At 40.2% G+C, this 27257-nt stretch overlaps 2 protein-coding genes across 2 annotated transcripts in view; one reads left to right on the top strand and one right to left on the bottom strand.

The window, feature by feature from the left end:
* LARS1 (leucyl-tRNA synthetase 1) overlaps positions 1-27257 on the bottom strand; it is a 147878-nt gene that overhangs the window by 30057 nt on the left and 90564 nt on the right. The gene's annotated exons all lie outside the window — the stretch shown is intronic.
* Positions 139-23639, top strand: RBM27 (RNA binding motif protein 27). The gene is made up of 21 exons (XM_053463154.1): positions 139-444; positions 3200-3318; positions 4736-4893; positions 8931-9013; positions 9512-9729; positions 10787-11050; positions 12098-12322; positions 13925-14062; positions 14705-14854; positions 14998-15133; positions 15614-15767; positions 16019-16246; positions 16493-16633; positions 16876-16998; positions 17392-17466; positions 19167-19322; positions 20619-20723; positions 20973-21161; positions 22282-22368; positions 22755-22865; positions 23543-23639. Exons 1-21 carry the CDS (start codon positions 386-388, stop codon positions 23624-23626), a joined length of 3003 nt encoding a protein of 1000 aa, XP_053319129.1. The 5' UTR covers positions 139-385; the 3' UTR covers positions 23627-23639.

A 27257-nucleotide genomic window follows, 5' to 3' on the forward strand; every position in this document is an offset into this window, starting at 1 on the left:
GGCCCTCCCACCAGTGACCATTACAAGGGTCAGCTCCGCCCCGCGCCTTCTCATTGGCCAACTCTCATCCCTTTCTGCTGAATGGTTGGCTGCGCGCAGCTGTCCGTCTTCCGGGCTCACCGTAGGCCCTGCTGCCTGGCTAAGTTGTGCGGCGCTCGGTCGGGGACTTAATTTACAGGCTGTGGAAGAGCTCCCAGAGTACGTCGAGTCCCGGAAGCGCTTTACCGGCTCGTTCAGGCACAGCACGTTTACCGGATACTATCGGTTCAAGAGATTCTAAACGACTGCGAGCCGAGGAGGGAGATAGAGAACGATGAGCGTTGGTACTGCGGTGCTGGTACGGTAGTGGTCCTCCACGCCCCCTGGGCCCGCGACAACCGCCGACATGCTCATAGAAAATGTGGAAGCCTTCAAGACGTGGCTAGCCAGGTTACTGGATCCTATGTGAGTGGCGGCGTCCTCACGAGTGGGGGGTGGGGGCGCGTAACGTAGCCTCGGGGCCTTGTGGCAACAAGTATCGGAGGGGTAATTGCTGCAAGGCCCGCCTTGTTAAATATGAATGACTAACATTGGGGCAGCAGGTCCTTCGCCTTATGGCAGTTGGTTTCCTCGCTAATATCATTATTAGTAAGATTACATGTTCGTCAGCCGAGCCTTGGGGCTGTAACGAGCAGTGTGCAATATGCTGAGCACCTGCACGACTACGTGCCGTGCCCCTAAAGAAAGGGTTAATTGTGTAACTCCCCCCGATGCTGTATGACTATAATGGGAGCCATAGAAGTGAAAAGCGTAGCCCAGTTGTGAAAGTTATACCTCGTTAGCTAAACAAGGGCTTCAGTGAGGCCTCGGGTGCAGCGGGCCAGACCCTGGAGACCTTAAGATGGATGTCAGCTAAACATTTAACCCCTGGTGCGGCTAATGGGCCCCCATCTACTAAACCCAACTCTGTATACTTTCCATATAGATCCCCGGAAAGGCTTGGCACGTAGCCCCCCCCACAATATGTATATAATGACAGGTGACAGGAGGCAAAAGTGGTTTGAGGGGGGCTAGATTCATTGGGCTCCAGCTCCCCAATGAGCTTCTGCCGGCCCTGTGTAATGCATAGTTAAATCGGATGCCTGCGAAGACTCCTCGCTTATGGAATTATGCATTAAAGGGGGCCCCCCATAAACGAATAGTGGAGTGAGAGTTAAAACCGCAACTCTCCCCTTGGTGAATAGAGTAGTGAAGCATCCGTGCTGGGATGTAAATGTTTTGTAATGCAAAGAGCATTGGTCCTCTGTGATCATCATCAACATTCCTTGAATACCGGTTCTTCCAAAGTGATGGCGAACCACATATATCGGTAGCCAAGTGTAGATTTCTTTTAATAATTCATCATGCATGCTTTCTTTCCCTGTTCTCAGTGGGGGGGCTATTTACAAAAGTGTGGGTATCTTATGGTTTGTAAGTAAGGGAGCCGCTTTTTCTTTGCGATGTTGATATTCGCAGTGCCTGAACTTAGCTGTTTAGTTGCGGCAAAACAATTAATCTCGATCCAGATGTGAAAGCCAAGTCCAAATGCTTCCACCCACCTTGCAATTTGCTTAGTATGGAAGCCCCAGAGGTTCACAATGGATGATATTTATCAGCACAGCCACGTAGTATTATTGGCAGTCCAATAACGTATTCAAGTGGGAAATTCTGCGCAGCGGTCTGCAAGCCCCACTACAGAAGATCATAAACGATAGTAACCTGACAATACTTTAAAATACTTTTTCCAAAATGAAAAGCAATGACCGGTATAAGAAAAGAACCTGATTCCTCAGCTGCCCTCCTCCATGGTCTGACAATTTTTGGCCTCAACAGGAGCTCCTTAGATACGGGGGTCTGAACGGTTGACGGAGCCAGTGCTCAAGAACGTTACGTGCATGAAGATGTGTTTAGCTGAGTACATCTTCTGCACAGAAACCAACTGGGGGGGCTGGAAAAGCGGCAACTGCATATTAGGGGGTTCTGCAGAAGACTATGAAGACTTAGAGAGTGTACTGCTGTCATATGCATTTAAGTGACCTCTTACAGTGATGCTACCTGCCTCATCTGTGGTCCAGCAATTCTCACCACTGGTTGGCTGCTTCAAGCAGCCAATCAGTGACAGGAAAGCGCTTCTCTATTAAAATCCACGGAGTGCTTTCATGTGCACAGGGTTCTTGGTAGAACATCATTCCCAGCTTTCACCAAGCCGAAGATGACTGGTAGCGAGTCATCACGCCGGCTGAACACGTCTGCGGCAGGGAATGTAGTGGAGGTGCAGCACAGAACCCACCCCATGCCCTTGCAAAGAGGACACCGCGTTTTCCTGAAGTTCTTACTTCCAAACGGCATAGGAGAAGCTGAATTTGTTCGGATAGCAGATGTAAAAGACCCGTCAAAAATGACGGTAATGGCATGATGACTGGGGTGTCCCTTGTTCTTGAACTTGTTGTTTTCCATCAATCCCTCTTAGCTCATCTACGTCGTCGGTGCTGCTGCCATGCTTATCTTCCTTACCCATCTTATACAAAACTTGCCCCTAAAAAAAGAAAAGAAAAAAAACCCGCCACCAAGACCTACTTCTTCTGCACACAACCATTATATCTTAGCTTGTGTAACATTTGTATCTTGTAAAGAAACACAAGCTTTATAACTTTTATTTTCTGCAATAAATTGAAATACAAGTAAATCCGGAGTGCCTTTCTCTTCCTTTTGTTTGCTATAAACCAAACCTAATGACTCTTCTACACGGCTTTTGTTACATCTGCCTTGGCATCGTCGTCTAAACCAGAATTAATGCAGCAACCAGTTGGATTATGGTTTCTGTCAATTACTTCTCCAAATTTTATTTTAAATCAATATCATGCTCAGATTTTTTTTTTTTTAACAATGCAATTTAAAGACTTCTCGATAAATACAAATCAAAACAAATATGAAGCACCATACCGAGCCACCGATATAAGCTATTGTCATATTGAATAACTGATGTTCTCACGCATGAGGCCTGTGAGTTACATAGTCATATTAACGCTTGATCTATACATTTTGTTGAGAGAAAAGATGGCACAGAGAAGGATCAAAATCTATGTTCTCCTTTTCTAAGTTTGTTTCTGTCGCTTGCGTTATTTAGTATATAACTTTTTGTGGTTGTCTCTAACACAGAGTTTTGCCTCTTCCTTTGTAGATGTGAGGCTGACCCCTCAGCGCTGGCAAACTATGTTATAGCTCTGGTAAAGAAAGACAAATCGGAAAAGGAGTTGAAGGCCATATGCGCTGATCAGCTGGATGTTTTTCTACAGAAAGGTAAGACTTCCCACAACGTGGGAACCTGAGACCTCTTGGTAAGTCCTTAAATGGGGCTGTAACATCAATCATTCCAATATAAATAATTGTGCTTAACCCCTTTGTTACCATATAGACGTACAGGCGCATTCACAAAGTTTGGCAGGACTGCCCTTTGGATGTATCTGTACGGTCCCACCTTTTTGACAGCTGATCTCTAGCAATATTGCACTAATAAAAGTGCAAAAAAGCCCTTGCTTTTGTATAGTAAATGTGTATGTGTACTATAGTGTCAGTGTGTGTGTATAGTACTAGAGTCAGGTTGTCTACTGTATTGTGCCAGATTCTGTGTGTGTGCATAAGGGTCTGTATTTTGATATATGTATAGTGTTAGCCAGTATATGAGGATGTGCTGTTACATTATGGCATTAGAATGAGTGTGTGTGTGTCACCATATAGTGTAGTGTGTTAGCATGTGTTACCGTAAGGTTTTAGTTAGGGATGCACTGAAAATTCAGGATGCACTTGGCCGAAAATGACAAAATTCCAACACATGATGGCTGCCTAGGCATGATAGTAGTCGGTGTAACTGAATGACATCATGCATATGAAATGTTGTGTGTGTGTGTGTGTGTATATATATACTAATCACACTCCTATCATGCCAAGTCAGCCAGTACATGCTGGAATCTGGGTATGCCTGGGCATGATAGGAGTGTGATTGCTGTTTGCTATATTACATATATATGATTGCTATCACACTCCTATCATGCCCAGGCATATGTGGTCTGCACATCAACCTACTGCCTCTCTGTGCCTTGTCCCCCACTTACACATCCATGCTATCACACTTATTCATTACCTCAATCGCGTATACTCATTTTGTCGATTAATGCTATTTTTGGCCGATATGTCTCAAATTTCGCACATCCCTAGTTTGTGTTTGTGAGCGTAAGACAGCACATGTGTCTGTTCCTGTATGGTGTTAATGTGTGTGTGTGTGTGAATGAATAATGGTTAAACATACCAGAAACTTATAAGCAAAAGTTTAAAATGTCTTTTTATTTTGGGCCTTTTTTTTTTTTTTTCCTATTTACAACTGTTTTTTACACATTTCCTTGGTTTAACAAAAGTTAAATTTTTGTGTGGGTACATCCAACACATACAAGGGGAATCTTAATTAAACCTACATGGCACAACACCATACAGTATGGATGGTACTAAAAAGCCTTGGTAAGAAAAGGATTAAGACCCATTTTGGTTAATAGTGATATGAGTTGGAGTAGCACCTGGTCTGATCTTGTCTTGTACAAGCAGCTATGTAACTTTAGTTTGTGTTGACAAACCTAGGGGTAACTTCTACAGCATAATTCTCGTGTTTTAGAAATGTATATATTTAAAAAAATAAAAAACTTCCAACTTATCTCCCTTTTCACAGAAACAAATGGGTTTGTGGACAAGCTGTTTGAATGTTTGCACACCAAGAACTACCTTCCTCAGGATGAGGTGTTCAAACCAGAGATGAAGCAAGAAAGAGAGGAAGTCAAGGAGGACGTGCCTGAAAGAAGACACATGGCTGTGCCGCCAATTGCTTTGGTGAATATTATCATAATTTAAAATAAGATGCATGTTATTTCCTGTCCTGTCATTCACGTGCTACTGAAGGAAAAAAAATGGAGCCGCATCCGTGACAACGTTCAGCGGGTCTGCCGCAATACGGTTGCAGCTTGTTTTGCGTTAGTGGGTAGATAAATTCACACCTTATTTTATGTTGGATATTAAAGGCTTTTTACACCAGAAACTTAGAAAGAAATCGGCAAGGTAGTAGCACAGTGTACGAACTACTCTCATTTGTGTTATGGCTGGACATATTTTCTGACGGCAGATAAGAAGCATTCGGCCCATCCGTTCTGCCCGCTTTTCCTGATGTAAGGTGTTTAAACCCCTATCAGTCTTTGGTCAGGTCATAAGCTTTATGTCTATCCCATGCTTGTTTAAATTCCCTCACTATATTAGCCTCCACCACTGCTGCTGGGAGACTGCTCCATTTACCTACTACCCCGATCGCCTTGTGATTGCTCCGAAGAGCAACCACAAGCATCATCAGTGAATCGTGTTGCTGTCACTCACAAGATGGCGGCGCCAACTGTCAAATGTCGCGGTTCACAGAGGGTCAATCCAGACCCTCCTGAGAACTCTTGAGCCCAGCTCGCTAATCACAATGTGATTAGTAAAATTTTTTAAAGATTGGTGACATGTCAAAATAATCCCCCACTGTCACAAAAAGTCAATTAGTGCTACATCTACAATTAGTGCTATATCTTCATGAAACTTGTCGCATGGAAAGAGTTAAAATGTTGGGGTACCATGGGGTGTCCAGTTTAAAAACAATGTATTTGATGGGGTAAATTGAATTGGCCGACTTCCAAGATGTCCCATATATGGGATGTGGGCACAGACTGACCAGATGTCTAAATGCCAAAAAATACACACCCCACAAAGGTGGGCTTTTACCTCCCAAAAAAACCAACAAACCCATGCATGTGGGGTATCGCTGCGCTCAGGAGATGTTACTGAACACATATTGGGGTGTTTGGCAGTGACATATACCCGGAGCGGTAAATTCAAACCTAAAGTACGTGTATGAAAAGGGGTTTATGACAAGACTGTTTGTTTCTTACTCGTAGAACATGTTTAACATTTTTCAGTGTTGCTGTTTAGCAGTAATTTTCTTTCTCATTTTGTGCATCCACACATTATATATATATATATATATATATATATATATATATATATATATATATATATATATATATATATAATTTTTTTTTTTTTTTTTCCAGGCAAGCAGGGCCTTCTTTAGATACCATTATTTTTATCATATCTAATTTTCTATTAAAAAATGATAAAATATGGGGGGGGGTTTGTGAAAAGACTTTTTTTTACTTTTATTTGAAAAATCTTTTACTCATCTGCAAAAACTAATGAACAAACATTCTATTTGTCCTGAGTTTAGAAATACCTAAAGCTTTAGTAGGCTTTTTTTTTTGCTTTTTTCTGTAAGTTAATGGACCATAATTACAAGTAGCGTTTTGCGATTTCAAAACCATTTGTTCCTGAAATCTGGTGCTATTTGAATATCTTTGAAGCCGGCCAATGCAAATTACCCCATCAAACCATGTATTTTTTAAAACTAGACACCCTAGGGGTACTTCAATTGCTGGTATTTTAACCCTTTACATGCACTAATTCTACCATCAGCCTCTGTCAAACTTTGTGGTACTAATTTTTTTGGATTTTTTCACACACGTACTTCAGGTATGAATTTACAGCTCCTTGTATATGTTACTGTCAAACACCCTAATGTGTTCAGTAACATCTCCTGACCACAGCGATACCCCCAATGCATGGGTTATCTGGGAGGTAAAAGCATGTCAGCAACACCAATTATGCTTAGGAAGTTATTGCTGATCGCTTTAAGCTCTGTTTTAGCCACCGTCTTTGATCGGTTTGGTGGCGGCCATTTTTTTTTTCTGGGGGAGTGCTTTCCTCCCATGATCAAGGCCAGCCTCACTTTTGAGGCTTCCATGGATGCTGCTAAGCCACGGAATCGCTGTAAAAACGCAGCAATCAAGGTGATGCAGGTATTTACCAGCAGCCCGTACATTTATGGGCTTTGTCACCAACGCATTGCATCGTGACCCCCGTACGTGTATGGGCTTTGTCGTGAAGGGGTTAAGAATTGAAATGTTTCCATTGCATTCGCTTCTCGTTTCCTCCAAGCTATTCATATTAAGATCCTTTAACCTTCCCTGGTAATTTCTGTCCTGCAAACAAATTACCGTTTCTGTAGCTCTTCTCTGAACGCTCTCCGGTGTGTCAATATCCTTCTGGGGATGGGGTCTCCCCTATGCAACCCAGCTTACTGCTTGCTTTTTGAGATGCTTTATTTCATTGTCTGCTTACCTTCGTTGCATTCAGCAACACCGAAATCTGCTCCAGGAACCCCATGTTATCCCTCCCCGGGGCATCAACGTCTGCCATATGCAATTTAAAAGAGGCATTCGGCGATGCCGCAAACCCACCCCATGATGCACTCTGACTCCTCTCTGGTCAAGAGATTTTGCCTCTTGCAAAATAGAGGGTCTTGAACTGGAGATGTTGAACACATTAGGGTGTTGTTTGACTGAGGCACATACCATGAGCTATACATTTATACCTAAAGTACAATGTGTGTGAAGGAAAATACACAAAAAATGACTACCACAAACTTTGTCAAAGGCTAATGATAGTTTTAGTGCATGGCAAATCTTAAAATACCACTATTTGAAATACTCTGTGGTGTCTAGTTTTCAAACCTATATGGTTTGATGGGGTAAATTAAATTGACCAGCTTTAAAGATGTCCCTAATAAGACATGGAGGCAGGATTGCAAGGTTTGAAAAAAATGGTTTTGAAATGGCAATACTAGTACTTATTGCTCTATAATTAAAATAAACACTGGGTAGTTCTAAACTCAGGACAAATAATATAATCTATTTTAGCATGTTTAAATTGCTAGAGAAGTCTCATTTCGGTTAAAATGCAGTGCAGTCCCATTGATTCAGCTCCTTGGTAAGAAATACAGCCATGCAAAAATAGAGAGCACTCGCCAAACTTGGGGTACTTTGACACAGTGGCGGGCTAATGTATGTCTGTATAGTGCAACGGAATCCCCAGTATTTATGCCTTTAGGTGTGTCAGGGTTTTACTTTTATTTTTTTTTATTTTTTTTTTGCTATTCACTGGTCTTGCCCTGGGTTCTTGATTTTTGTGTACTTATTGGGTGTTATTATTCTAACAGTTATCCTGGAATCTGAATATTTTAAGTTTTATCCTTTTAAGGTTGTGTGCTCATCTATTTTTGTATACTTACAGTCTGAATTGCTTTCAATAGAGAGACATGACGTGTCACACCAGCTCTTTGTGGCTCTCTTCCGCAGGGTGAAACCTACAAACTACCCTAATAAAAAAAATTAAAAAAAATACACCAAAGTCTCATCTCTTAAAATTTTCATTCTTACGCTTTTATCAGATCACTGATAAAATCTATCTTTACAAATTTTTAAGTAAGCACTCCAGCGCCATTCATGCTCGGAGGCCATTCTCGACCGTACTCTAGTGCGCTTGACCGTGTGTGCAGATCTATGCAACAGTTCTTTAGTTATTGGAGTTGTTCTCTCATTTTAATTTCTCCCTATCCAGTCACTGCTGAAAGCCAGGCCCCTACCGCTGTATACATCTTAACACATACTTATTAAAACTCTTTCTAGCCAATGGGAGCTGAGCTTTCATTGAAACTAATAGGAACAGCAGCAGCAGCTAGCATATATATGTGATCAGCTGTTGCTTCATTGGCTTGTATAGGATTGTCACTGAGCATGTACAAGAAGTCTACATGCTGATTCTTCCTGGCTTCAGCAGAGAGGTCTCGTGTTGGATCTTAGGTAACCAACAATACACGCTTCAATTAGCTTACAGTGAAATGCTTTGGCGTCCATGCAAAATGAGCTCAGGTTTTGAAACTCTTTAAAAATATTTGTTGCCTTAGAAACTGTAAGGGCAATCTGACAGCATTGATTTTTATTTTTCAGGAAAACTTTGAGGAGGAGCGCAGCGACAGAAAAAAGAAGCACCCAAGTCCCCAAAGGAACCGCTCTGATTCTAACGAGAGAAGGTTGGTGCATGACTTTTATGTGCTTAACGTTCCGCTTATTACAGCAGAGCAAGTATTTCACAGTTCAGTACATAACCTTTTCCTAAGTAATAATATTTAAAGATTTAAATCTTAAAATTTACATCTTATTTCTGCGGAAACCTACAGCTCTCCATTTCTGTGTAATTATTTCTCCCGATTAAGTGATCTCGCAAGGCGGCCTTTGTAAGGGTTGAGTAAAATAAATTGTTCAGCTGTGTGTGTTTTGGCCGTATCCGTGAAACAATTCCACAAGTAGAACAATCTACGGGTAAATCGGTTTATGATAAAAGGTGACACGGCAATTAATGCTTATAGCTGTTAACATGCTCTTTGCTAACGGGGCAAATCCTATTCTTTCTATTAGAATGCGCTTGAAGATTGACAGTATGCTAATGACTTATCGGTACGTGGAGGCATTATACTAACCACGAGGCAATTTATGAATTTGTGTTGATGCGTCTTTGTGGTTTGTTTCAGAACAAGAGACAAAAAGAGGGATGATGGGAAATGGAGGGACTATGATCGGCACAGAGACAAGTACGACTGGCGGAGAGGAAGGAGCAAAAGTCCCGTTAAAAGCAAGCCTACAAACAGGAGTCGGAGCCGCAGCAGGGGAAGAAGCAGGGACCGGGAATCTGCCAGGAGTCAGAGAGGCGCCAAAGGAAATATGGCACAACAGCCCGGCTCGCTAAATCGTGAGTGGATTCCATCAGACTTGGTTAATGTAATACCGTTTCAGTGGTGGGGCTTGGTGCCTGGACAAGTTCTTTAGGCCGAGGAGTTGGGTCAGGAGAACCAAAGGAATTGATTGTATTGTGTGTGTGTGTGTGCTGATGGCCTTAGGTCAAGGTTTGTGCAATGGTTTCAAATGAACTCTTGGAGATGCCCTCAAAGTAAAAGTACAATAATTGGAGTAGTAAAAAAAAAAAATCACTCACTGATACGGTTAGAATATATCTTTTACAAAAACATAAAACAATCCTGCGTTCTGCCAAGCCTCATGAACAGTTTGCATTAGAAGAGATCATCTATGCACGCTTTTCTTCTTTAAAAGAAGTGGAGGGCTTTATTGTGTTGAGAACAGCGAAGTACCCTTAGCAGAGAGAATCAGCTCAGGGAGTTTGGCCAAATATAACCCAGTGTAATGTATACACTGGTGGATTCGAGCGAACGCGCGCATGTTTTCACAGGTGAGGGCAATCTATTGTTCAGTGTTGGTGTTTAGTGGAGCGCTGCCGGTTAGGAAGACTATTCTGCGTGGCTCGTTACTGGATTCCACGATGGATGATTGGTGTAGTGGTTACGGCTGGTCTTACCTGCAGATGAGTCGCGTTACCAAAGTCATATCCTGGAGAAGTAATTTGTCTTTTGTTGGGGGCAGGTGGGGGGAATACCAAGATTTCTGTAATGTTATCAAGCACTGCTTTATGTTTGCTGTGCCGTATGGAACTGCTCAAAGACCCCCCTGAATGTGCTTGCTTGCTACAGTATTACTTTTGTGTTTGTAGTATGTGACCATTCTGTTTTAGTGATCTATTGTAAATTGGCATAAATGTGGCAGACCCCATCTAAAGTTCAATTATGTTCTAGCTTTTGGGGCTTTGGGGAACAGATTTATAGACAGAAAAGAATGCTAGAGAATTCCCTAGCATTCTCTCCACTGTCCACCCTTTTCTATGTAAATACCTTTGCCACTGACGTCTGTAAAGTGCATTACGCTTGTATGTAAACTGACCGTCTGGCTATCTGCAGAGCATCGCGAGAGGCAGAAGTTTGAATGCGAAAGGAATGATATGGAGTCTGTGTATACGCCATCTTCCCAGCCGGTGTCGAACTCATCGGAGCCGCAGTATTCCTCTGGTGGGCAAGCTATCCCCAGCACTGTTACAGTCATCGCACCTGCTCACCACCCAGAGAGCACAACAGAGATCTGGTCTAATTACTATAACAACCACAACCCTCCCAACTCGTTTGCCAGAAACCCACCTCCTAAACGACGCTGCAGAGACTATGATGGTAAGAAACGCACCTCAATTAATAAAATAATGCCGTACTCTGTTCTGAGCAATGATTTTCCCTGCTGTCGTTGTATATGGTTTAGACCTTTTAAGAGAAAAAAAAGCTGTAATTCCCACTTTTATGTTTTCTTAAATGCTTCTTAAGGGATCTAGGGCGTTGCATTTAAAAACACAGTTTTGATATAAAACTGTAAAAAGTCACCATAGCCCGCAATGGAACTTTCCTGCTGATTACTCCATATCTACAACTTCATCGGATCCTCGACCATGAATATTAAGTGCAATAGCACACAAAAGCAAACCACTGTACTGTACTTTTGACACATAGGCATGTTTAGTTTTGTGTATGTTTCATTCATACTCTTCGCACCTAATCGAATGAAACATCCTTTAACCATTTCAACACAGATGATGCACGCCCTAAAAAGCATGTAAATTCTAATTTTGGGCTGGTGGTTTATTTTAACGGTAATTTTTTATTTTATATAGCGCCATCATATTTTGCAGTGCTGTACAAGCAAGGTATCCGCGCACACCCAGCTAATACTATTTAAAAGTACCTATGTGAGGCATAAACATTGGGGGTTCCATCATACTATGCTGCCATATATTGTTTAGCCCGGCACTACGTCAAAGTACGCCAATTTTGTCAAGTCCTAGATCGTAGCAATTACCGTGGTGCTGAATAACATCTTTCTGTTGTAGCTTGTAATTCATTTATTGATGTCCCCCCTTAGTTCATCAGTTTGTACATAACGGCTGGACCTGCATTTACATGCCCCTCACTTGTGTGTATGGTTTGTGTAACGTATATCGTTTCAGTAACTGGACAGTGACGTCTGGTCTAGCTATTATCTTACAGGATTAGTGATGGCCACAAGCTAGGGTCTGTAATGTTGACCTGCAGCGTTACACAAAGCTATTGTAATCAATTTCCTTTTCTCGCTTTCATTAAAAAAATCATTTTCAGTTCCTTCTGTAGTGTAATGTGCGTTTCAGTGCCTCTGTGTTAATATTTTGGTTTGTGTATTTTTTTCTCTCATAGAAAGAGGGTTTTGTGTCCTTGGGGATCTATGCCAGTTTGATCATGGAAATGATCCCTTGGTTGTTGATGAAGTGTCTTTGCCCAGTATGATTCCCTTCCCTCCTCCCCCTGGACTTCCACCCCCTGGTATCTTGATGCCTCCCATCCCTGGCCCCCACAACATGAGACTACCTGTCCCTCGACCAATCAGCCAGCCGCCACCTCCTCCTATTCTCCCCGCAACAAGTAAGTGACCACTGGGGGGATTTTTTAGTTAGTTGACTAACAGATTTAACAGTGTTCAATACGCAACCATTTTCTAACGTAAGTACAACAAAGCACGTTTATAGTTCTTTGACGTTTTGAATTGAAAAGGCAGACCATTTTCGGAGTTACTGGTGGAACATAAAATTGAATGCATTGTGTGATTACCTTGGCATGTCTGCTTTTTGATAGCACTCTTTTCCCACCATTAATGACTTATGTATATATACTTGAGACCTGGTTACCATCTTACTATGTATCTGAATAGTTTGTGAACAAGAGGTGCTATATTCAAGCTGGAACAACTCCAATGTGGTTAGGAACACGTGTAAAGTAGGAATTTATTACCGTACTGGCACAAAAATAATCCAACTTAGATCTGAAACTTTGCTTATAAAGTCAACATGTGCAGGTTATTGTTTACTATTGGTTTTACTGCGTGGGTTAGACAAGAGTAAACTGCACACATGGGGGAAAAACCCTGCTTGAGGGGGGAAACCCGCATGTGTAACACCAATGGGGAAGCGTTTTAGGAGACTGGTGCACACTTATACGGAGTAGCCCTTGCTACACGCTTACTTCTGTCAGGAGCTGGATCAAGGATCACGCCCTCTCGCGTGAGGTGTAAGATGATGCGCCTTGTGATCCCACAGGGTGTCTTCTGCTGGATATTGGTGAGAGAGTAATGCCAAATGGTGGATCACTTCCATCAATACCTGAGTCTATAAATGTAGATACTCTAGCTTTTGAGCTGCTTTAAGGAGGTATATAATGCTTAGCAAAAGCAGGGAGATTTGCGGATTAGTTTAACTGACATTTTGTAGATTTAACTATTCATTATGATGGGTTTGCTCAGCTATTCTCACAAGCTCGCCAGAGCTAGTTCTTCAAAGCAAAGTGAGGTTGAAAGCTCGGCTCAGTTCAGTGAGTTTTCTAGATTGTAAAATCATTTCAGCAGGGTGCTCCTCACCTTTAGTCTGTAAATCCAAATTATGTGATGCGCAGTTTGTCCGGTTTACCCATTAAGTGCTGTAGAATATATAAATGTTGATAAATCCAAGAGAATAATATCCAGTAGCATGTATCAACATAACCAGACAACCTAACGATATCCACACATCACACTGGTCTCTTCCCAGAGTGCAGTTAGTGAGATGAAGTGTTTCAAGTTGTCTTCATACTCGGGATTTAATAAATTAAGAAAATGCCTCCTACTTGAGATGTTTCACCCCATTCAAATGTATATATTTCACCTTTTGAATTGGTGCCGTTCAAACACCACATTCTGGATCCTGTAGGATTTGTTGTAAGAATGCACTGAGGCCGCACAGTTCTGCCATCGGGTCTGTTTTAGTTGCCCATAGAAAGTGATGGCCAGCGTGTAACATATGTTCAGCTGAAACTAAAAAAACAAAAGTCAGAGGAATTTGTAGAGGAAAATAGAAAACCCTGAGTGTATTTAATTTGATAATGAATGAATAGTTTTCTAATGTTTCCAGTGAAATCCTGATTTTCGCTCCTTTCTTTTCCTGTACAAATGGTTGATTGTGCAATACAATATGTATTCTGTTTCTCATCCTGCAGGATTACCATTAACACATTCAAATATGCTAAATAACCGAGAGCAGCAAGGAACCAACACTGTTCCCAGCCTTGCACCAGTAGGAGGAACATTACCTCCTCCCTTACCTCCTCAAAACCTGCATTACTCTGTATCAGAACGTAAGTGTAGTGGTGCCGCACGCTGGTTACATTGTCTCTTACGTACACTGGTTCGTTCAGACCATCCTCCACCTCTTTCCTTAATGTTAAACTTCTTGCAAGGTATACTACACTCGTGTCTCTGACCCATTAAAAGGACAGCAAGACCTTTGGCTCCTCTTGATGCAAACTACTTCACATTTACATTATCCCTTGTTGCAGCTGATAGTATTGGCCTGTGGTATTTTCCTTAGAGTAAACTAAGTTCAGTCCACACATGTCACTAGCTGGATTGTTGGGTTGGATAATGTTGGGTGTTTATCATGAGATAACTTGATATTCATGCAACACTGTTGAAATGCCACTTCTAGTGGTAGAATGTACATGCTTATTTTTCTGATTATTCCTAATTTTTTTTGTGATAGTCCTGGGTTCATTTTGGTTTCTTGTCAGGGATTAGCACTGCCCACCTGATACAGAGACCAGAAAAACAAAAACCCCAAAAAAGCTTGTACCTCTTCAACTATAGTAGCAAGGACTACAGTTACATTGTCTTATTATGAAGAACATGCTCTTATATATCCCAGCCTATTTCCATGCAAATGCTAAAAATTAGTATTGCTTTACTGACTGCTCATTACCGCCTTCTTTTCTGTCCTTTAGATACGTATGAGCCTGACGGCTACAATCCCGAAGCCCCTAGTCTTACAAACACTGGTAGAACGGCATACAGGCAGTTCTTTACACGGACGCAGACTCAGAGGCCAAACTTGATTGGATTGACCTCGGGCGATATGGATACACCACCAAGAGGTAAGTGATTCGTTTTATCCCAGCATTGGTCACAGAAAGTAACGTTATAACCCCGAGACTTAAACCATACCTGACTTCAATCAGCATATTGTCCTCCAACTCATCCTAAACGCTTTCTCCATTATTTTATTTTTTTCTTCCAGCCGCTAATATTGTGATCCAGACAGAACCTCCTCCACCAGTTCCTGCAAATAGCAACGTCAACAGAGTGGTTGTCGAACCAGACCGAAAAAGAACTTTAGACTCTAACGACGGGCCTTATGCAAAGAAGCAATGGATGTAAGCACCTCCTCATATTAGAAAACTAACACCTTAAAAATAATAACCTTATTTATTAAGAATAAATTATTTCAGAATTAAAAATTAAAAGAATTTAAAAATATTTCACATTATAGTAAACTGTGTATTTGGTTACACGTGTGTAAAGTTCAACTTTTGGTTTTGGTTGCATGCTATAAATTCTTTTATCAAAGGAGACTTGGGATGGTATATAGGACAGGATGTTACTTTATAATCTAACTACTGCAATATGACAGAGAACTGCCTTAATTTTAAGATAAAATGTATTAAATTTTGCATTTACAGCGCAATATTTCATAACTATTATCCTTAAAAAAAATAAAAAAAAAAGAAAAGAAAACATTGCATTTTAAATGATTTGGGGTCAAAGTTAATAGGTTGTTCTATCTGGGCAGAGCATGGTTTTTAGGAAGTATCTTATTTTTCTTCTCGCTGTCTTTCTTCACCCCGCCATTCCAGACAAGGCAACAACAACCACAATAAAATAGGATTCGTAAAGAAGATACAGTACACAAACACAAAACTTGAAGTCCGCAAAATCCCTCAGGACCTGAACAATATTACGAAGCTGAATGAGCACTTCAGCAAATTTGGTACCATTGTAAATATACAGGTATGTAAGACTTTTTATCTACCGTCCTCTTTATTAATACGATGTTGAGGTGTCTTGTCGTCGGAAAACATGGATTTCTGATGTTTGTAGTATGGCCAAGTAGGAGGTTAGAAACAAGTATAGTATACAGTCTAATTTAATGTGTACGACTTAAAATAATGCAGTCAGTCATGTGTGGCCAAATGTGCGATTTACTCGTATTTCTTATATTTGTCTTTCTCTTGTCATAATTTATATGTATATTTGTGCAGGTTGCTTTTCAAGGAGACCCAGAAGGTGCTCTTATCCAGTACTTGACCAACGAAGAAGCCAGGCGAGCGATATCAAGCACAGAAGCCGTTTTGAATAACCGATTTATCCGGGTCCTCTGGCATAGAGAAAACCATGACCAGCAGACAGGACAGCACCAACATACCCCGCACCCGGCACAATCTGCCCAGTCATCTCTAACGTCCGCTGGGCAAGGACACCTGGCAAAGGTAACCCCTGCTCTCTCTCTGTGGTCCTTTTGGGGTGATTTATGCTGGGGGTATAGTAACATTGTTAGGTGGCTTATGCTCCAGGGCAGTATATGTGGGAACACCTGCAAACTAATAGATTTAGAGCGCAGTACATAAGATTGGAGACACAGGATTGATTTACTGTTTAAATTGCGTTTTGTGATGGTAGTAAATAGCTGATCATTGACAAGTTCTTTTGGGGCTTGCAACTTTTGTAACGCACAGGTGATGTCCAAACCTCCCAACCACGGTTCTTATGTCTTGAACAATTTACCTGTAAAACATCGCCTTGGACCAACAGGAAGCAGTCAGCCAGATGCACAGTACCTGGCACCAAACCAAACTAGCTCTGGGGAGGATAGTCAAGTAAGTGCACTTTGCATCATATAGCCCCCCTTTTTATTATTATTAATAATAATATTATTATATGCCAAACTTGGTCACCTGATCCTTTGCATCTCCATTAGTGGATGTTAAAAGGGTTTGCAGATATTAACAAGTAAAAAATACTATATAGTGTGTGTGTATGTGTATATATAATATATACACACCACTAGGGGTCAGTATGCTTGCCTTCTGACTGTATGCACATGTAATTTTTCTTTCAGACTTTGCCACCTTCCACCAGTCACACAAAAATGGTTTACAGTTCTACAAATGTAAAGTCTGCAAACAAACCTTTAACTGGCTCAAAAACCGTGGATGTGCAAGATACATTCAAAAAGAAGCAGGTATGGAAAGTCAACAAGTTGTTGTCTGTGGTCTTATGCAGTTGGTCAACGTTAACCTTTTTTTGCGATGCACTTTAATGTGCAATGTATCATCTATTCTGGTACTCAATTAGATGGATGACATTTTGGTTTTGATGTGTGCGGTTTTTGTTGGTTCCAAAAGCTTATGACAGTTATTTGACACCGAATAAGTGATGCTACAGTATATTCTGTGTATTTTTATTTGGATTTCCCTGCCAGTTGTTGAAAGTTATTTTGAAAGAATTGGTTAACTTAAAATATTTATATAAATACATTGTCTTGAGGACATATTGCCATCGCTGACAGTGTTATTCCCCGAGTCCAGTATTCATGACCTATAAATAGAACTTTTTTTTTTGCTTTGTTACACAGGAAGCTTTAAAACTCCAGCAAGATATGAGGAAGAAAAAGCAAGAAATGTTGGAGAAACGTATTGAGTACCAAAAGGTAAAAAACAAATTGGTTGAATTTGTAGAGACTACATTGCAATAACCCCTAGGTCGTTCTTCTTTCAATCAAAATGCTGCCATTAAAATTAATTGGAGCACCTTTTTGAGCAAGCACACCAGGGATTTCATTACAGTAGGCAACTGTTCTGCAGAATCCTTCAATGCATTTACAACACGGGAAAAACATTTAAAGGGACCATGGTAGTAGGAAGCGTGGGGGGGCGATAATGAAGGAATCCCCCCCCAACCAAAACGCTGTACGGCACCCAGGCGGAGGGGGCGGCGAGCGGTTGCTCATGAAAGAGTTTTAAGCAACCACTCGGCGCTCCTCCGTCTCCTCCGCTTCCTTCTGCCACCCGCCTCAGCGCTGCCCTGACTGGTGCCAGCGATGAGCTCCGGAATGTGACGTCATATGCCGGCGCTCAGCAGTGACGCCGCGTGCCCTGTGACAGAGCAGCACGACAGAGGCCTCGTGCTCCCACCTTTAGGACTTCAGCAAGGTAAGTAAACTACAAAGGGGGAGGGAGAGGGTGTAGATAGTAGAAAGGGGGGTAGTAAGAATATTGAAATAGCGTGAATGAGTGAGAGAATGAATTGTGTGGATGAATAGCTTGAATGATTTGTGAGAATGCATTAATTGTTGTATATCATGGATGTGATTTAGGAAAAGGCAAATAAAGCACAAGAAGGGTGTTTGAGCCTTGGGGACCAAAATGGGACAAAGGTGGCACAGGGTGTCCTGTTTGGGGACAAAGATGGCTCACGCTGGACTGTAATCTGTGTCATCTGGGTGCTGGTCAGGTTCAATGTGGGCAGTGTGGACGCCATGGCTGGCCTTTGGGGGTGTGCAACCTGTGATCTATGCCTCTAATTCAGGGGTTTTTATCTATACCTTCAGTACCTAATTTACAAGTGATTTCCAGTTGATCTATACCTGCAAAGCTGGATTTGTGTTATGCTGTTGATCTATACCTGTTATGCTATGTTTCCATATATTTATGTATACCTGCAAGTATAGGGTTTGTATGTCTTATTCAGTTGATCTATACATGCAAGCGCTGTTTACATGTATTTGATATATACCTGAACTACAGGGAGCATGTAACGAGTGGTATGGGTTAATGAATAAGGGGATAAAGGGACTCTGGGGATGATTATGGGGAGAGGACCTCTCAATGTCACGGTAGGGTCAGAAGGAGGGAAGACTGCACTGACTCTCACTGGTACATTATTTTTGCCAGTGTTTCAAGTTATATATTATTGTATTTGTTTGCAAAAATATGAGATGGAGAGAAAGTGGGATAGGGGATAGTGAGAAAAGAGGTATCTGATGGGGGGGCGCTATCCTCCCAGATTTTTAGGGGTTCCTACACCCATGCCTGCAGTACACCCATGCTCTTTCTGGTTGCCTTCTTTGCTTAAACTGTGTTTCTGTAATGCCTCGATGTCAAGGCATTCAGCAGCAGGGGCCCCATATGGCCCCTCCTCAGTGTATCAACATCCACTATATAGAATATGGTGGCAGACACCTGATTTAAGAGCGTAGGAGGCAATCAAGGGAATTTCCCAGGTTATACTATTGTCTCTAGACACCCTTAATTGATGATATGGGCTATACTTCTAGGTGACTGTTTTTGATACAAGACATACAGCATACTTGTATATTAGTTTTTTAACTGTTATGATCTAATTTTGTAGATGTTGATATCAAGGCTAGAAAAAAACAAAACCATGAAAGCAGAGGAAAGAAATGAGATCATGAAAACATTAAAGGAACTGGATGAAAAGATCTCTCAGGCCAAAGATGAACTGAAGACCTTGGCTGCTCCATCAAAAGTGAGATCTAAAACAGAAGTAAGCATTGCCTGGGGATTTTATGATCTCCTACCGCAATGATCTGTGGGTGCTGATTGAAAAATGTATACAACTTAGTAAGTTACACTGTTTCGTTTTTGCCTATTTGTCACATTTTAAATGTTTCAGATCACCCGACTAATTTTAATACAAGACAAAGATAACCTTGCATAAAAGGAAACATATATCCAACCCTACTTGGCCTTATGTAACCAAGTAATTGCCCTCTTAGTTACTAAATCAGCCAACTAACGAAATCCCAGGCGGGATTACTGCCAGCTCTGTTGAATCTAAACATCAATTAAATAGAACGTGTCTTGCAAAGTGAAGCAGGCCAAAAGTTCTCAAAAAGCAGTACATGATGCCGCGATGTAAAGAAATTCAAGAAGAGATGAGAAACAATCATTGACATCTGAAAAGGGTTACAGAGCCATTTCTAAGGCTTTGGGCTCCAGTGAACTACCGAGCCATTGCCTACAAATGGCGAAAACCTAGAACAGTGGCGCGCTTTCCCAGGAGTGGCCGGCCTATCAAAATTCCTCCAAGAGGTCCTTTGCTTCAGTTAAGGTCATTGTTTACGATTCTGCAATTAGACGCTGTGCTAAGTTGGCATCCATGGGGAGAGTTAAAGGTGAAAACCACTGACTCAAAGGCACGCAGAGGTATAGCTCACATTTGCCAAAATACTTTTTGATGAACCAAGAATTGTGGGATAATCTGTGGACTGACGCGTCAAAACTTTTTTGGAAGACGTGGGTGCTGTTACATCTGGAGTAAAGCTAACGCAGCATTAAGAATAAGAACACCATACCAACAGTCAAATGCTGTAATGGCCTGGGGCTGCTTTGCCTCAGGACCTGGGCGACGCCATAATTGATGGAATCATGAATTCTGCTCCTTCAGAAAATCCTGAATGAGAATCTGTCCGTCGTTTGTGGCCTAATGCTCAAGCGCGGTTGGGTTATGCAGAAGAACAATGAACATTAAAATGCTGCCGCATGACCTTTACGAAAGCAAGTTCATGCTCAAAAACCTTCCAAAGTTACTGAATTATAACCATTCGGGCCAAAATTCCTTTTTTACATTCAATACATGAAATGATTCTTTAAAGTCTGCCTTTTGTGTTAACTCACGTTGTCCTAAAATTAATTTGATGATCTGAAATTTTTATGTAACAAATATACAAAAATAGAATGCTGTGGGAAAGTTTTTGCAGCACTGTAGGTGAACAGGAATGACCATTCATAATGCACCTTAGTAAAATACTAACAACTCTTCTTTTCCTTGTGATTAAAGGCACAAAAAGAGCTTTTAGATGCAGAGATGGACTTCCACAAAAGACTGTCCTCGGGAGAAGATACAACAGAACTGCGGAAAAAGCTCAACCAACTACAAGTTGAAGTAAGACAATATATTGATATCTGAATATAGCATGGTTCTGACACCCTCATGTTTGGGATGCCTGAAGAAAGACTAAAATGGTACTATACTTCTCACTCCCTACTTACTGAGATTTGACATTTGTGCATGACATACATATTCACAAGCTTTCCATTATCACAGTATGGACGGGCGGAAGATAATGTTCTTTGCATCTTGTGGGGAATTCTGTATTGGCACTGGTTGACGTTTTTGCTTTTATTTTTTTAGGCTGCTCGGTTAGGGATACTTCCTACTGGCCGTGGGGGCAAGATGTTAACCACTCAATCCCGAGGAAGGGGACGGGGAGGACGGGGGAGAGCCCCACAAAGTCATATGGTTGTTGATCACCGACCCAAAACAATATCAGTCACAGGATTCTATGAGACGGAAAAAGAAGAGTTGCTCCAACATTTTGCTGTAAGTGCATTGTTTAGAATCAATCCTAACATGCAGCAAAGCCAGGACCCAGAGCATGTGGGTTAGCATGTGTGTACATGAGTGTCGAATGTTAACGTGTTGCTGTAGTGTGCTAGTGTTTGTGAGCATAAGTTATGTATGATGTTAGTGTGTAAATGTATATATGGCAAGGCTCGACAGACCCTGGGTGCCAGGATATGTATGTATGTGTGTGTGTATCTTAGACTTGGGTGCTGAAGAAAAGTTCATTTTCAGGGGAAAATTGTCTTTTGTATTCGACAAAATTTGGGCAATATTTACGTTTTCGGAAATCCCATTTCTTTGTCTGGCTGTAATGGAAACAAGAAATAAACGCGTAGAAGAAGTTCATAGGGAATTTGAGACCAATGATGGAAGGAATAGGGTCAAAATTAGCTTAGCATTATAGGGTTAGGGTTAAGGATAGTAGTGGACTGGTTATAAATGATCTTTAATTTAAATTAATGCTTAATTAAATCCAAACTTTAGAAGAAGTGGCAGACTGAGGGTCACCAAGTCTCACACAGAAGAATCTCGCTCTGTAAAATGCTCAGATGCAGCACAGCAGTGTTATATAACGCAGTCACAGTGAAATGAACGGATCCCCTGTCTGCTCTGCTCTTATATAGGCTCTATTCAGTACTTGTCTGCTTTTGTTTCTTTGAAAGATGCAGCACAGCCATTGGACAAACCCTCAGCATGATGTGACAGGAGTGAGCTGATTGAACAAACGAAGGTCAACTCACTCAATGTCCCTCCTCTTAGTGCAGGGAAAATGGCGAGATTCTCCTCCTCTTAGTGTAGTTAAAATGGCGGCCAAGGGACAAATGAGCGAAGATTTTTATATTGCGCGCATTCGTTTTTTTTGTTTATTTCGTCAAATGTTGCATTTGTTCGTTATTCGGAAAAATGGAAGAAACGGCAACATTTGGCACGAAAACGCATTTGTCCAAAAACTGATGCGCAAGTCTAGTGTGTGTGTGTGTGTGTTTATGTATGAATGTGTGTGTGTGTGTATGTATACAACACACTGTGTTAAAAGGCTTTCGTCTGTCGGGAATTACACTGTGCTGTTTGGTAATGTATTTTCTGCCCATTGTAGAAGTTTGGTGAAGTTGAAGACATGAATGAGGAAGAATTTCCACCAAGCTTAATTTTAACCTTCAAGACAAGGCAAGAAGCTGAAAATGTAAGTTTGCTATAATTGTGACCTAGTTTGTGGGGGTGGCATACATTGTAATTTAAATATTCCTAATCCTGGAGCAGAAAAAATGGATTGGTATATTTATTTAGATTTTATTTTTTTTTTATTTTTTTTTTTTATAATGAAGATTATTTTACTTTGAAAGTTTCTCTGTTAAACTGTCCATTTTGATATGAACATTCTATAGCTTTACAAGGTCCAGTAGGGCTTCTTGCGGGTTTATTTAGCACAATGACAAAATAACAGTTCAATGCAACGAAGCAAGTTAAAAGCTGTAACTATTGCGTATTCTGCTCTGGCACAATAGTGGAAAGCAAATTTACTGATAACTGACTTCAGAATGCGTGGTAATGTATATTTCATCTCGATAGGCTGCTAACCAAGGTTCAAAGTTTAAAGGACGAAAACTTCAGGTGTCCTGGCATAAACCTAAGACGCCATCCATAATAACAGAAGTTGAGGAGGAAGAACCCAAGGAAGAAGTAAGCGCTTTATATGCAACTGCATCTGTTTTAAGGGCACTGCCAGGGCTGTAGGAAGGGTGAGATGAGAGGGGCACTCTTGCTAATTACAAGAAAACAAAAATATTTGTTGTAGTTCAATTTTGGCAAAAGTATAATGCTAAATGTAAATAAAAAAACCAAAAACAACCGTCAAGCACCCAACATATACAACTCCCTAAGCACTCTCCTCCTCATTATGATTATTCCAGTTATTCTCCAGATGTCCTTCATAGAAGTGAAGAAAAAAAAAACAAAGCTCTCAGCCTATGTACAGCATGGTTATTGGTGGTGTACCAGTGACAACCCTACTGCCATGTAGGATTCTTGTAGGTCGTGAATATGCATGTTTTAGTGGGGCGACATTTTTTTTTTTAATCAATGTGCCAAAACATTACACAATGAGCACAGTGTATTCTAGCCAGTTTCAAATAATAGTTCCCAATAATCTGGGGCATGATGGATACCTTTGATGAAATACCTTATAATATATATAATAATATAATTCTTCTTAAGGCTAGCCATTCACAGACCATTCAAAAGAGCGATGGACTCCAAAGCAGATGGATAATGTGTAGTTGAAGATGTTGGTTGTACAAATATAACCGTTTTTTTAAAAAATGCACCCAAAACGAATTTTATATGCAATTGTTTCTTAGGAAACGGACGCCTCCGATCCATTTCTTCACGAAGATGATGATGAGGACGAGGATGAAGATGAGTCTCGCTCGTGGAGGAGATGAGAACCAACAAAAACTGCTAAATAGAAATATTGATGTTTTAAGGATTGTCAACCAACCGTTTTACCATACAGATGAGGAAAGAAGAGAGCAAGATTTCAAATGAGCCAAAAATGTATTTTTTTTCTCACCCTTTAGCATAAAAATAATTCCTCCGGTGTTTAAACCATTTAATTGTTTCTTCCCCAGTACGGTTTCTGATGTCTTCACAAATTCTTTTTTATTATATATAATCTTCATGGTATATGTCAAGATGAAATATACCACCTAACTAAAGAGTGTTCAGTATATTTTTAAGCCTTGTTTGATTTTCCCGGATGTGGAGAATTTTTGGACTCCCTGTTTTTTGCTTTTGTTTTTTTTATGATGTATGATTTTAAATGTATCTGTTCTAGTTTGATGCTTAGTGAAGCACCTTGAAGAGTCATTGCTGATATGCAGTTGTCAAGAGTGTTCTTTATTACTTATACTCTTATAGAGCAGAATATTACTCAGATTAGTGTTTTGTTTTGAAGATGAGTGTGATGGCCGTATACATATACAACGTTCTCTTCTGCTTTGACTACTGAGTGCCCTCAATCAGTTCTTTATTGATAAGTGTATTTATTTTAATGTCCTAGTTAAGCCTATTACTGTTGGCCCACACGCAGTGGAATGCTTTCTCGCTTCCTTATTGATGCATCCTCCTAAATTAGTGGGGTTTTTAGCAGATTATATATTTCTTTTTACAGTTCATTCACCTTTCAGTTCCTTATGCATATGAAGGGCCAGTCACATGGGGTTTCTTTGCTAGAATTGACCTGGCACGATGCCTTGTTTTGTCATCTTACAATACATTATGCGGGGCCTACTTAGCCGTTATTACATGGGGAAAACCCACTGCTGTTGGCCCTTCATATTGCATAGTGAAATTGTCCATTTAAAATGATTAAACTCACTAGAGCTTATGGTTTAGTAAATACAACCTAGCTGACCGTAATGATCCACTTCTTAGGTAGAAGTATCTACCGTGAAATTCCTTACTTTTCAAAGACTTACAAAATACCTGGATTTGCCTTCAGTATTTCAATTTATTCCTTAGATTAACTCTTTTCTGGTGGGTTGTATCGCCCACCATATCTTAAGATGCAAAGCATAATGGTCTTTTCGGAATAGAAGATATATGGCGGAACAATAGTGGATAAGACGCGTAAAGTTCAATCCCTGTTTTCTCAACGAAATGGTTTCACAACTGTGCCAAAAACACACACAGTACAAAGTATTGTTGTTTTTCATAACTTGTCTTTGCTGGAGCCTTTGAAATAAGAACTGGCCCATTGTCCCTAACTCTAAATAATTCAAATACAGAGCATGTCTTCGTAAGAAATGTCATCACATTCATCCCCGTAGTCTGATTATAAATATGTACCACAGGCCATTGCCAATTACCCTAAAGAGGGCAATGAAAGGAAATAAAACTTAATAGGAGACTGCATTTTATATTCCTATTTCCCCATCCCCATTGTCGAAGTTTGCAATAAGTTTTTTTTTTTTTTTTTTTGTTTTTTGTTTTTTTTTCATATCCCGTTTTTGTTTTTTTTTGTATAACAATTTGAATGGGAAGTGGCTTGATGACTGAAGTTTAAGGTTACTGTCTAGAAACTAGTTATATTTCTCACTGTTAAATGTGTGTTTTCTCATTATTACAGCCTTTAAAGCCTTTATATTGGAAAAGAGATTTTTTGGAACCACGGGCGGGGGGGGAAACAAATTTATATATTATGTACAGATGCTTTCTTAAGATGTATAATTTTGTACATAATTTTCTTCTCGTCTGTGTACTAATACCGATGTTGAATAGATGCCCAAAATGTTTTATTTTTGTACCATGATGGGTGTATGAGAGACACTGATGAACCAGATACAGTGACTAGTTAAAGCAGACTGTTCTTATCAACCACCTACAATGTTTTTCATGTTCGATGGTAAATTCTCATATTAAAACATTGTTTGCTGTTTAGTTCATACTAGGTTATGTTAACATTTGCTACTTTATTTCACCATATTTTAGTTTTTGATTGGTTGGAGTGCAGGAGGAGACACCGTTATATACTTGCACTCAAACATTGAATGGTCTGGAAACTGTATGGTACTCGGTTCATCAATCCCTGCAAAATGTGTTGCTCATTTAATTTTTATAGTGGAAGCATAAAAGGAATTTAACAAAAAAATTAAATAATTTGTATAACCAGACTATACAGTCCAGTTCAAATATGGATAAGATTCATGCTAAAGCTTTAATGCTTCTATTTGCTACCATTTTACCTTGTTAGAATATTTTTGTTTTGGTTTTCAGTTTTTATTTTGTTTGTAGCAACCATCGCCACAGTTAAATACTTTGAATAAAGACTATCCTATGAGAATGTAACCATTATGGCACTTGGGAATATTTGGTGAGGACAAGAATGACTCTTTGGTCCCTTTTTAAAACAGATCCAATAGTCATGAGAAGAGTCATTCAATTGACCCTTTATCTTTGTCAGTAGTGCCTTAATGAAATTTAAAATGCACTTTTTGTGAAGATACATTTCTAATAATAACCATTTCACAACTCAACGACCTTACACCACGGGGGAAAGCTGGTGGCCGTGAGGCTGTGAAATGGGTGGTTAGTATATGGGTGAAGCCGTTCGTGCATAAGCCAACTCATCCCAAAGACGTAACAAACTTATAGGTGTTGATGCGTTTGAGGCTTTCGCTGGCAATCCTCAAATGCCTTTTTGTGGTCGTTAGAGCCACTATTTCAATTATATAAAGTCGTCGTATTATACAGTGCTAGTTGGATTTCTTTTTCTAAAGAGAAAAAAATATATAGAAGAATAGTTGACTAAACCTGTTGCCTGTAAGAGTGCTAGTACTTGGCTTCTATTTCAGATTTAGCAGTGATGGACGTTTTCAAGAGGGCAAAAAGACTTGCATTTTTAGTTATCGTTTATGGGAATTTGCATTTTCCTTTTAACAATACAGGTATATACAGATATCGGTTCATAGTACTTGTGAAGGAGCTGGACTGAACCTATTTGAATAAGTATCATGTGGAATGGTTTTGGGTCTCCTGCTGTACAGAACAATTGTATTATAGTTTTTATGGTATGTGAACTTTGTCATAGTACAGTAGGCAATATTGTTGAATTTCTAATTGTTTATACATTTAAATCATCCAATGTAATGTTTGTTTTATTGATATAAAAACTGAATTTCTAAGAGCATGTTCACTTTTGCAATAAAGAAACTTGGTTCAGTGGTTCAAAAAAAAATATAAAAAAATACGCATACAAAAAAATAATACCGGTTGAACAAAACAGCAGTGGAGAGAGAGATATAAAACAGGAAAAAAAGAGCAGCCTTTATATCGCATAATTTGGCATCAATTTCAGAACCACTTGAGAAAATTTAAAACAAAAGTATGTGTTTGTGTCATTTTTTCTTTGCATGTTTTGGTACCAATGTGTTTTCTGGTGTTTTTGATATTTAACGTGAAACCAGGCAAGCTATGTACCCAGCCATCCACATGTTGTAAAAGAAAATTTGATTCCGTGTGTACTACCCTGGACTTGGACATTTCTGAGACTTCTGTGTCCGCCAAACGTTTTTT

The sequence above is a fragment of the Spea bombifrons genome, chromosome 4 (genome assembly GCF_027358695.1).
Source record: "Spea bombifrons isolate aSpeBom1 chromosome 4, aSpeBom1.2.pri, whole genome shotgun sequence".
In the NCBI taxonomy this organism is placed as follows: Eukaryota; Metazoa; Chordata; class Amphibia; order Anura; family Pelobatidae; genus Spea; species Spea bombifrons.